The 13,025-nt window shown below is 46.3% G+C and overlaps 1 protein-coding gene across 1 annotated transcript in view; it reads left to right on the forward strand.

Annotated features, from left to right (window-relative positions):
• LOC146345233 (vasoactive intestinal polypeptide receptor-like) overlaps positions 1–13,025 on the forward strand; it is a 171,271-nt gene that overhangs the window by 136,974 nt on the left and 21,272 nt on the right. The window contains exons 7-9 of the mRNA XM_084859444.1: positions 11,111–11,264; positions 11,600–11,660; positions 12,619–12,685. Coding sequence (XP_084715570.1) covers positions 11,111–11,264; positions 11,600–11,660; positions 12,619–12,685 — 282 coding nt within the window. The remainder of the gene's footprint in view (positions 1–11,110; positions 11,265–11,599; positions 11,661–12,618; positions 12,686–13,025) is intronic.

Genomic DNA, 13,025 nt, shown 5'->3' on the forward strand with positions numbered 1-13,025 from the left:
TTAGAAACGGGGATGAGCACCGCACCCTAGAGTCGGACACGACTGGTTGGGGACACCTTTACCTTTTTATTCCCAATAAATCAGGGCAGCAGAAGCAAACTCCATTTTATCCCCATAGGCATGATTTAAGGGAGTTTAAAATGCAAAACTGTACATGCTCAGAATATTTCTTCTTTTTTAAAATCAGCGTTAGCATACAGGGTGTTTGTTGTTTGGTTTCTTGCTCCAGTGTATCAGGAATGTAGAAGCAGTTTGAAAGCATGGAATGATGGTGTATGTGGTGGTGGGGAGAGAGAATGGAGAATAGAAATGTTAGTTGTGTACTTGACAACTGATCTAATAGACATTTGTCATCTAAAGCTCCACAAACACGCACACACCCAGTAAGACCATTACATCCAGAGTCTAAAATTACCAAGCTGCACCACTGCACACAAACATACACACACGCACACACCCAAATGCACGCACACATAAATGCACAAACACGCATGCACAAATACACATGCACACTGCACGCAAACACACGCACACACCCAAATGCACGCACACCCAAATGCACAAACACGCATGCACTAATACACATGCACACTGCACGCAAACACGCGCACAAACCCAAATGCACGCACACATAAATGCACAAACACGCATGCACAAATACACATGCACACTGCACGCAAACACACGCACACACCCAAATGCACGCACACCCAAATGCACAAACACGCATGCACTAATACACATGCACACTGCACGCAAACACACGTGCACACCCAAATGCACGCACACATAAATGCACAAACACGCATGCACACAAACGGTGCATGAAGTACTCTTTTTGGTTTAGATGCTCAAAGTTTGTCAGCTGTTTATTCCAGCCACCTGGAGGGCAGCTGCAGCTGCAGCAGCTTTTGCATGAAAAGTCAGTCACCAAATGTTGAAAACTGCACCTGTGCTTCGGCCCTCCCCCCACTGGGCCAGCTGCAGGTGGGCAAGGAAGACGCACACCCCCCAGGCCCGCACCTGCTCCAGCCAGGCTGCCCCGCCTTTCTCCTACAGGCCTTTCTAGCATCAATCGCCCTGTGGGACAGATCCTTACGATTTGTAAACGTTTTGATGTGGTTTACAGAGATTTTATTAAGTAGCTTGTAAGCTGCCTTGGAAGGATTTCTATCCTGAAAGGCGGGGTATATATAATCGTAAAAAAACCAAATAGGCAAACAGATGAATGCGTGCCACTTACTTTGCCTGGGAATAGGAGACAGCGTTGCTCAGTGGTAGTGCATCTGCTTTGCCTGGAAAAGGTCCCAGATTTAATCCCAGCAAGCTGCTGCAAGTGAGAGTCAAGAGAACTCTACTAGAACAGTCAGTTTGTGATTATATAACTGCTCTCTGCACTCTACCATGGACCGGCTCTCGATTTTTCTCAACCATACACTGTAGAACAAGGTCGCTGGACCTCTTTCAGCCCGAGGACCGGATATGCTGGGAGTTGTAGGACTTTTTTCTGTCTAAACATGCATAGATTTGCGCCCTAAAGGGCTTACTGCCAATCACTAAGCCTTTAGAGAGGAATTTCAACCATTTGGACTGGGTGCAGAGGCTGCACAAAAAACGGGAAATTGCCCAATGATTGGCAGGAAGGGGGTGTGGCCAGGGCCAGGGGATGTGGTCATCTGAGGAACCCTAGATGGCCACATTTTGCTCCTGGCCTGAGATTCCCCACCTTTGCTATAGAAAATGTTGATTTGCCATTGCTGTGGCATTTTTGTAGTCTGCAGGCACTAAATGTGGCATTTGCATGAAGATTTCAAAGTCTGATGGACAGAGTGCGGTTGTTACACTGCACTTTCGGGTGGAACTGGAGAAGCCATTCCTTCAATACCAGTTATACTATTTGACATTCAGCTTCGCCCTACCCCTCCCCAAAGGGCCTTTCTGACCTTAACATGAAATTTCTCATGTTTGAAAAATTCAAATCTAAATTCTGGATTTTTGAAATGGCCTCATTTGCAATGTAGACAACATTTTGCATAGCACCAGACAGAATGCAAAGTACTTGGTGGCTGAAAATGTGTGCAGTTGCTTGTGGGCTAGACTAGAAAATTGCAAATTTATGAGAGGGAAGATAATTTTTTCTCCCTGTCTTACATTATGAGAACTCAGGGCCCCCTATGAAATTGTTTCATAGGTTCCGGATGGGCAAAAGGACATACGTGTTCACACAGAGCACTGAGTTATGGAATTTATTTATTAAATTTATTAAATTTATTAATCGCCCATCTGGCTGGTCACCCAGCCACTCTAGGCTATGTACAAGCATATAATAAAACAGTTTAAAACAATAAAATTCTACAATAAAAACATTTTCTAAAATACCCTAACCCACCCCAAATGCCTGCCTGAACAACCACATTTTTAATGCACGGCAGAAGCTCATTAAAGAGGGGGCATGGCGGAGTTCCCTAGGGAGGGAGTTCCACAGAGTGGGGGCCACCACAGAAAAGGCCCTCTGCCTCGTCCCCACCAGTCTAGCTGTCCTGGCTGATGGGACAGAGAGAAGGCCATCCAAGGCTGATCTTGTTAAGCGGCCTGTCTGGTGTTGCTGGAGGCGCTCCTTAAGATAGGCTGGGCCAGAACCATATAGGGTTTTAAAGGTCAAAACCAACACCTTGAATTTGGCCCGGAAAACAACTGGTAACCAGTGCAACTCCTTCAGCACTGGAGTGATGTGATCTCTCCGGCGACTGCCTTTAATCAAGCGAGCCACCGCGTTCTGTACCAGCTGCAGCTTCCAAACCATCATCAAGGGTAACCCCACGTAGAGCGCATGACAGTAGTCTAAGCAAGAGGAGACCAGGGCATGTACTACCAATGGAAGCAGATGGTCGGGAAGGAAGGGGCGCAGCCACCATATCAGATGGAGTTGATACTCTGCTGTCCAGCTCACAGCTGACACGTGAGCCTCCATGGACAGCTGGGAGTCCAAAATGACCCCCAGGCTGCGGACCTGGTCTTTCAAGGGTAGCCGTACCCCATTCAACACCAGGTCAGCATCCCCCAGCCTCCTCTTGTCTCCCACCAAAAGTACCTCGGTCTTGTCAGGGTTCAGCTTCAGCTTGTTCCTCCCCATCCAGCCACTGACCATCTCCAGACATTTCGACAGGGATTCTACAGCCAACCTTGGTGAAGATTTGAACGAGAGGTAGAGCTGCGTGTCATCCGCATAGTGATGACACCGCACCCCAAACCTCCTGATGATAGCCCCAGCGGCTTCACATAGATGTTAAATAGCGTGGGGGAGAGGATGGAACCCTGTGGCACCCCACAAGTGAGTGGCCACAGGTCCAAAACCTCCTCTCCCAGTGCTACCCTCTGGTACCTGCCAGAGAGGAAGGACCGGAACCACCACAATATGGTGTCTCCAAAGCCCAACCCCTCCAGGCGGTCCAGGAGGATACCGTGGTCAACGGTATCAAAAGCCGCTGAGAGGTCGAGGAGAACAAGGAAGGAGCATTCACCCCTATCCAGAGCCCTCCTCATATCCACCAAGGCGACCAAGGCTGTTTCTGTCCCATGCCCAATCCTGACTGAAATGGGTCTAGATAACTGGTTTCTTCCAAGTGTGCCTTCAACTGCATCGCCACCACCCGCTCAATCACCTTGCCCCAAAATGGCAGGTTTGAGACTGGGCGAAAGTTGTTCAGAACTTGAGGATCCAAGGAGGGCTTCTTTAAGAGCGGTCTTATCACTGCCTCCTTGAGGGCTGATGGCATCACTCCCTCCTCAAGGGAGGCGTTCACCACCGCCCTGATCCCCTCACCCAGTCTCTCTCTCTGCAGCCCATAATGAGCCAAGGTGGGCAAGGATCAAGTAAGCAGGTGGTCAGCCTTACAGATGAAAGCACCTTGTCCACTTCATCAGAAGGAAGAAGCTGGAACTGATCCCACAAAACCGGTTTGCCACTGGCCACCTCTTGCTCACTAACTGTATCCACGGCGCACGGAATAACACTCCTAATCCTATCAATTTTATCTGCAAAGCACCTTGCCAAGGCCTCACAGGAGGAATTGTGGAAGTGACTTTCACAAGATGTGGAGACAGCCAATAGCTTAGATAACTTGAAAAATGGATTAGAGAAATACATTCATCATATGTCTATGGGTGATTGTTAGGTCTGATATTATTTATCTTGCTTATGTAAAGTATTTTTACCCCCTCTTCAGCCAAACAAGTCTCCCATAATGGCTTACAAAGATTAATAATGAAACAGTCCCTGCCCTCAGGCATACAACCTCAAAGATACAACACAAAAGGAAAAGGGATTGGGAGGGAGGAGGAAAAAAGCAATACTCAGGCACCAGTTCTTATAGCTGAACACATAGCTGAATGGAACCTCAGCGATGGTGTTCCTTTGATAACAAAGGCTGGAGAAAAAACAATAGGGACTGGCCATTGTCTTCATATCTTGCTTTTGTGCTCCTAGATGTATCTGGCTGGCAATTATTAGAGAAAGAATGCCAGACCAGATGGGCCCTGCATGGGAGATAGGCGATATCTTCACATCAGGCGATATCTTCACATCAGGCGATATCTTCACGTAGGCGATATCTTCACATGAGGCGATATCTTCACAAAACTTCACATATGAGGCGATATCTTCATGTAGGCAATATCTTCACAAACCTTCACATATGAGGCGATATCTTCACATAGACGATATCTTCACATAGTCGATAGCTTCACATGAGGCAATAGCTTCACATGAGGCGATATCTTCAATAGGCGATATCTTCATGTAGGCGATATCTTCACAAACCTTCACATATGAGGCAATATCTTCACCTGGACGATATCTTCACAAAACTTCACATATGAGGCGATATCTTCACATAGACGATATCTTCACATAGTCGATAGCTTCACATGAGGCGATAGCTTCACATGAGGCGATAGCTTCACAGTATCGTCACATGGGGCAATATCTTCACATGAAGCGATATCTTCAATAGGCGATATCTTCATGTAGGTGATATCTTCACAAACCTTCACATATGAGGCAATATCTTCACCTGGACAATATCTTCACAAAACTTCACATATGAGGCGATATCTTCATATAGACGATATCTTCACATAGTCGATAGCTTCACATGAGGCAATAGCTTCACGGTATCGTCACATGGGACAATATCTTCACATGAGGCGATATCTTCACGGTATCGTCACATGGGGCAATATCTTCACATGAGGCGATCTTCACATATCTGAAGGGCTGCCATTCAGAAAATGGAGCAGGCTTGTTCTCTGTTGCTCTGGAAGGTAGTACTAGAATCAGTGGATGGAAACTGCAGGGAAGCAGATTTCAGTTTGACATTAGGAGAAACATTCTAATGATGCAAGCTGTGGAACAGGCTGCCTGGGGACGTAGTGGGCTCTCCTTCATGGGAGGTATTTAAGCAAAGGCTGGGCGGGCGTCTGTCAGGGTTGCTGCAGTTGCATCCTTCATTGCAGATCCTGCAATGAGCAGGGGGTTGGAACCCTTCCAACTCGTAACTTTCCACGATTATAAATCCAGAGTCAAACAAGCAATTCTCTCAGTAAGCCTGAAGCCGCTCTACTGGAATTAATCATCTGAGAAAAAAGAGCTGGTGGTGGCGACGGAATTCACTTCCACAAGATGGAGCAATAGCCACCACTTTGGATGGCTTTCAAAAGGGATTGGACAAATTCATGGAGGAGAAGACTATCAATGGCTGTTAGTCTTGATGGCTATGTGCTACCTCCAGTATCGAGGCAGTGTGCTGGGGAACATGGGCGGGAGGGTGCTGTTCCATTCATGCCCTGCTTGTTTCCTGTAGGCAGCTGGTTGGCCACGTTGTGAACAGAATGCTGGACTAGATGGTCGGATCCAGCAGGGCTCTTCTTATGTTCTTATGACAAGAGGTTACATCAGCCTGCTCTGTTCTGAAGGAAAGCTAATGTTGCGAGCTTCATTGCACCAAACCGGAAGCATTTCTTCCTGGCTAATGTCTGTCCTCAAATGCCCTCATCGCCCTGCCTTCAGTGCTGTTTCTGTGCCATCTGACAGCCCCCAGGTTGACATGGCACATCAGCACTTTGAGCCAACTGCTGACTGCGAGTGGCTCAGTTTGATTTCGGTTGAACAGCTTCTGCCTGCTAGCTCCGAGCCTGTATTTTGGCTTTCTTTTGGCGCCCTGCATCTTCGCCTTCTGTTGGGTGGATGGTTTTCCTCTGCTTTTGCTCACTTATTGTCTGCAGAGTTCTGAAAACTGCAAAGGTTAGGGAAGGGCTTTTCTGTCCAAGGGCAAGGCCTGTCTAGACCATTTTCTGCCTTTCGGATTCACTCAGCCAACCAAAGGCACTGCACTTTATGGCCTTCAAGGTATTTCGTACCATTGTTGTTACTATAAATAGCACCATCCATGTACGTAGCTTTGAACACTATAACGCAGGCCCAAAAAAGAGAGAGAAAGAAGTCCACGATCAGAGAGGGGAGGCAGCAATGGGAAATGAAAAAAGGCTGGGCAAGAATAACATAGAGATGGCAGAAATGGGTCAAGCAGGGGAAAGCTAGGGATGTGCAAATCAGCAAAACGTGAGCTCGTCAAAGTTTTCCAAATTCCACCTTGGAGCTCGTTCAGACTCCTGTCCATATCAGATTGTGATTTGGGGAGGGGGGGGCATCTTTTCACACACAGAAACATGGATGTCTCTTTGTATTTCTCCAAATATAGGAATCAATTGTGTGCATTTTGGAAATGTATGCATTTTTCTTCCATTGGTTCCAGCATGTTTGTGCGCATTTTTCAGATGTGCACATTTTTCCTGCACCTTTTCTGAGTGTATGCTTTTCTCAAAGGCTTCTGTTGTCATGGTTGTTGTTGTCATCGTCATCACCCCACTAATTGCATCGCAAGCTCAGAAATGTATGGGGTTGGACCACAGATTGCGTTTGGGTCTGCATTCTGTTCCGGGAGTTGTGAACTGAGTGTATTCTGGGCAAAAATGAACCAAAACGAATTTCTCATGCATTCCTAGGGAAGGCCTTCTTGACTGGAATATGGTAGCCACAGCTGATGATGTCTAATGGCTTGAAAAAATTCAGCTCTCTCTTTTGCTTTTGACTCCCCGCTTTTGGATGAGATGCTAAGCAGGAGATAGCAGCATCCTGCCAGATGCTAAGTGGCATGTGAGAAATCAAGCCAAAGGGAAGCAAGAGGGTTGCTTTGAACCCTCACCAGACATTTGCACCCTGGCTTGCTCTGCATATTTGTGCAAGGAGCCTTGCTGTGTGGCCAGATAGGCAGAGTGCGCTATGCTTGCTCAGTACTGTGACAGAGAAAAGACAGAAGATGGAGTGGCAGATGGATTCTGGAGTGGATCTCCGGCTGAGTTCCTGGCCTCCTTTCCCTTCCAAATCTACCTCCATTGCCAGTAGCCATGTATCTGCCTTGCAGCAGGGGCCTTGCTAGGCCAGGCCCCAAGGAGTCCTGGCCCAAAGTATATTTCCCGGGGGCCCAGATTGGTTCCCCCAAACCCTGGGTGTCCATTGGTGCTGACGGAAGTTTTTTCTCTCAGCTTAATTGCCCTGCATGGGGCAATTTTCAAGGGGGAATGCAACTGGGGAAGGAAGGGTTAACTCTCCCCTCCTCACATGCTGCCAACACCGCCCTCCCCCACTCAAAAGAAGAAAAATTCTCCCTGCATGGCAACTAAGTTTAGGGAAAAAAGCATTTTCCATTGCTAAAATTTGCATAAACATATGCAGATTTTATGCAGATTTGTGTCTTATGCGTCTGGGCCCCAAATCTTTCAAGTCCCTTGCAGCAAGATTCTGCTTGTACCATGTGCGTCCCACAAATAGGCCTTGACTTTAGCAAGAGATAAGTGACTGTCTCTTTCTTTCTCATTGTTATAAAACACTTTTTCATCAAAGGTGACCATGGGACAAGAGTAGTGATGGCCAAGATCTCCCCCCGCCCCCGGTCTTATTTTGGATTGGCTCCGAGTAAAAGGGACCTATTTCCAAGCCAAGCCAAATTTAATTCTGCGCCCTCATTAATTTAACTACATTTTTTTCTGCGTGACAGGTGTTAAATTAGACAGAAAGATAATCTTATCACCAAGTATTGCTATTATCAAAGCGTCAGTGTGGTGTAGTGGTTAGAGTGTTGGACTGGGACTTGGCGATCCGGGTTCTAGTCCCCACTCAGCCATGAAGCACACACTGGGTGTCCTTCAGCCTGTCACTGACAGTTCTGTGACTGGTCATGCCCACCATAGCAGCCATTATATGAATGGGCGAGCCCTCAGGCAGCCATTTTGTGAGAGTGCCCATGACACTCTCAAAATGCTAAGCATGCCTGCCCACCCAAATTGCGGACCCCTGATGGTTTGGGGAAGATATGATGGTGAACCCCTGACAATGAGGATTTGTCCGTGGAGGTGGAATCCGTGGGATAAGATCTTGTTTTGCAATTTCCACACTGAATCTAGGGAACAAATGCTTGCCCCTTTATTGGCCACTTTACCAGACAGATCAGCCCAATTTGATGTCAAGTATCTGTTGTCCGATCCAATTCCATCAGTAACATTGGTTGTGAGCAAATTCTTCTCACTAGCAATGAGAACTTGGAAGCAAATACCTATTTGATGTTGGAAGCTGGGTCCTCCAGCCAGTAGGTGCTCCTTTAGCGTAGCTTCTTTTGTGTAGTTCTGTGTTTGAGTTAATGTTGGTTATGCTGATCTGTTTTCTTTTGCAAACATCTCTGACTGCTTTTATCTCTGGTCTGTCGACCACAACAGAAAGAATTAAGACTACGGCTTTATTAGGAATGGTTCCTTCTCTCTGTTCTTTTCTTGCATACATTTGGGCTCCGCAGACCCGCAACTGCTTCGTACATAGCATGGCCTTTTGGCCCCACTGTTTACCATTCCTTTTCTGCATGCGTGTGTGTAAGCTGCAAACTGAGAATAACACTTCAGGCACACATCTGAGCGATTGGGTCCCAGCCCATAAAAGCGTATGACACAATCAACGTGTTATTCTTTGACGGGCTGTTTACTGCAACTAAAATGGGAACCGCTCTGAGAACTACTCCTAGCGCTGATCTCCACAATGAGACCATGAGTCTCTCTACACCAGCATAAAATCCAGAATTGAAAAGGGGGCTTTCTGCTTCCATTTTAAATGCAGGATCACAACAGACTCCCTTTACATGGGCTTCCTTCCCCCCGCTCCCCTTTCCCCCTCCTTCTCTCCCTTATCTGAGTCTTCCATATCTTTCATTGATCTCGCTCCTCTTCTTGCAGCTTTTCCTTTTCCACGGAGGGAACTCAAGCAGAACACAAGCAGGGTAATTTAATAGCTCATTATCTCCAGTCTTTTTAACGATGGAATAAGGGTCATTTAATGCAGGAGACGCGCTGGAGGCTAGTGGCATCATCTAAAGGGCCCGCAAACTTCCATGAGTGAGCAAACTCAATAGCAGGATAAAAGTTCCATGAGAAGAAGCCCCATGTGAATTCCCAACAGTGGAGGCTGGTGGCATTGATGCCAGTGGGGTGGTGAATCCGCTCTGGGTTGCAGTCAGAACCAGTCAGAACTCTAAAGGAGCTATCCAAGGTGCTGAACCTTTAGGGTTCTGGCTGAAACCTGGAGTGGATTCACCACCGTACTGGCATCAAAGCCACCAGCCTCCACTGGAATTATCCTGACTTTCCATGCCCAGTCTTTTCCAAGGCTAGTTTTTGGCATTGACCTATTTCATTCATCAGCCTGGTTCAGATATAACATTCCCAGTCTGATCAATCATGGATTGTTGCAGGGATGGGGAACCTCAGGCCAGGGGGCCTTATCAGGCCCTCCAGAGGCCCTAATAAAGCCCTCTGGGGTTCCCTGGATGGGCCACACCCCTTTTCCTGGCCCCACCCACTTTCCTCTGCCCATCGATCGTTTGGTGGTTTCCCAGCTTCTGTGCAGTTTTCCCTCCATTCTAAATGGTTGAAATGCCTCTACTAAGGCTCAGCTACTAGCATTAAAAGCTTTAAGCTACAATATGCTGGTATTTTTGGTATGTTTGGTCCCACCCCCTTTTGCCTTTAGCCCCGCCCACCACTGTAATGCAGCCCCTGAGAGCTTCTCTGAAATGGAATTCGGTCCACAGGCTGAGAGAGGTTCCCCACACTTGGTTTATTGGATTGAGTAACCCATGTGCCTCTGCATTTCCTCCTCACTCCTCCCTTCCATCTTATCCTTGCGTCAAGATTTCCTGGTTCCTTAAACCACAGTTTTCTGTCATGTCATGGCCTTTTCTGCGGTGGCACCCCGGCTGTGGAATGAGCTCCCTAGAGAGGTTTGACTGGCGCCTACATTGTTCTCCTTCTTTTTACCTTTTTACTCTCCCAGTATTTTAGCATTTTAGCTTTCTAGTCTTTTAGCTTTGGTGTTTTAAATCTGCATTTTAAATCTCTGCATTGCTGCTAGGTTTTATTCTGGTTGTACTGTTATATTGTGCTTTTAAGCTTTCATATTTTATATTGTTTTATGCTGCACTTTGTGGTTTTACTTTTTGTGAACTGCCCAGAGCGCTTTGGCTCTTGGGCAGTACAGAAATGAAATAAATCAATGTCCAGCTGGGGAACTGAACGGCTACCAACAAACCAGGATATCAAACCAGGATCAGATCATCCTCCGGTTTCTTCACTGTTGTTATTATTTCAGTGACATTATTTTATTGATCAGATTTTTTTCAAGTCATGCAGATGCTGAGGTTTTAACTCTCTTTTAATTTGATCTTCAGAGGTATTCAAGAAACTTCCTAGAAAATTGATATGATCCTTGCTATATGTTTTTATCTTTACTATGTACTTGTTATTGTTTTGGGGGGTTGTGTCGACTATTAGTCGAACTTAAGTTCCATTCATTTCTATGTAGGGCTAACATCGGATGCAACCCATTGTATTTTAACCATTTTTAATAGATCTATGATGCCTAGAATGGCACAGAAATACTATAAAATAAATACTGAACAAACATTTCTGTCTCAACCTCTCAGTAAAGCGTCGTTCCCATTTTGTCTTTCAGGTGGGCTGCAAGGCGGCCATGGTCTTCTTTCAGTACTGCATCATGGCCAACTTCTTTTGGCTCCTAGTTGAAGGCTTGTACCTTCACACACTTCTAGTCATCTCCTTCTTTTCGGAGAAGAAGTACTTCTGGTGGTACATCCTGATTGGCTGGGGTATGCAATCTCCTTGAGCATCATGGTTTTACGGGAACAGGAATATTTTAGAATCTTGGCCTCCTGGAATCGCAGTTCAGAAATTGGCTCGAGGAAATCTAATCTTGTATTTGCAGGTGCACTGGCACGTTTACATCAAAATTAGAATTTTGTGAAATGTTGTAGCAACCACTATGGATGGGTCTGCTTAGTGTTTTGTTTCTGTATGTGAGAGTGATGCTAATCCACTTCAGCATGTTGTGGTTTCTCCTTCTGTACCTTCTGATCTGCTTTGAGCACATTTCTTGGGGTATACAGTTTTAAAATCTGATCAAAGTCCAATCTTCTGTTGGTAGGTGCACCGGCACTGTTTATCTCCGCCTGGACCCTCACTAGGATCCACTACGATGATGTGGGGTAAGTGAGCAAAATTGGACAGTGCTTACCCTTTTCAGGCACTCCTATTACTACTACTATTACATCACTGGTTTTCAGTCCTCAGAGGCTTCTCTGGAGTTCCTCAAGGAGAAGATCAGTAATAGTGAAAAAGCACCCTGGAGTGATAGCTTGCCCACCACTACTCAGGAAGGTCCATAGGTCAGTGATAAAACAGGATCAGTTCCTAAGTTCTCCAGGTAGGTCTGGGAAAGACCACTGTCTTGAAACCCTGGAGAGCAGCTTCCAGGTAGTATAAACCAGGGATGAGGAACCTCTGGCTACGGGCCTGATAAGGCCTGAAGGGCTTCTCCATCCAGCCCGGCAGCTTCTTCCCCTGGCCCCACCTGCTCTGCCATGGAGAGAAAAGCTCTTCTCTCCGATCAGCTGCCTTTCTCAGTGCTTAGCAGGGGAAAGCACTGCTCTCCAATCAGCTGCTCATCAGAGATACCAATTTTCCCCTGCGGGGCAGAGGAGGCATGTCCTGCTTATTTGTGAATCGAAATGCTGCTCATGCTTACTTTTGAGTAGACATGCTTCCTACAATAAATTGGTAACAATGGAATTTTGCATAGGGGGTGGGTGGATTTTTTCACTCCCTCCATTTTTGCCCATGGCCCCACCTGCCACTGGAATAAGGCTCGGAGCGTCTCTGAAATAGAATTCAGACCTCAGGCCAGAATAGGTTCCCCACCCATGGTATAAAGAGTACTGAGCTAGATGGACTTGCGGTATGACTAGGTAAAAGGCAACAGTTTTATATAGGTATACAACTACTGTTTCTCCCTGTGAACTCAGCGTACCTGAAAGTCCTCTGCAAGATGTGGGGGGAGTCCCATTTTTAGATGTTCTGGATTTAAAGTAAATTATAACCTTCCTCAGTATTGCCACCTTCCTGTATGTCAGATGAAGCTCTTCATCTAGGATTATTTCTTTACAGTTGCTGGGATTTAATCGAATCTCCCTACTGGTGGATCATCAAGACTCCCATATTGGTTTCTATATTGGTAACGTATCTGCATTTTTCGCCAGTTATAAAAGCCTTCCTTAGCTAACCTTCTGTGCTTTTCAGCAGCTATAAAAGCCATCCTTTGCTAATTTTCTGTGCATTGCTGTGGCTTCTGGGTCCTGTGCCGAAAACCAGAAATAACATCCACTATTTTGTTAATGGAATTTAGAAAGGAGTGTGCTGGGCATCTGGATGCTTGCTTACCAAGAACGGAAGTGGGATTACTATATCCATCCTAATTCACATCCTTCACAAGTCTCATACATGCCTGACATCTTATGATCCAGATGTGTCCCTTCATCTCAGTTTTCACAACTTCCCTGTGAGCTGTCGAAATC

Source organism: Heloderma suspectum, chromosome 5 (genome assembly GCF_057233095.1).
Source record: "Heloderma suspectum isolate Gila_16-S chromosome 5, 16-S_ref, whole genome shotgun sequence".
Taxonomy (NCBI): domain Eukaryota; kingdom Metazoa; phylum Chordata; class Lepidosauria; order Squamata; family Helodermatidae; genus Heloderma; species Heloderma suspectum.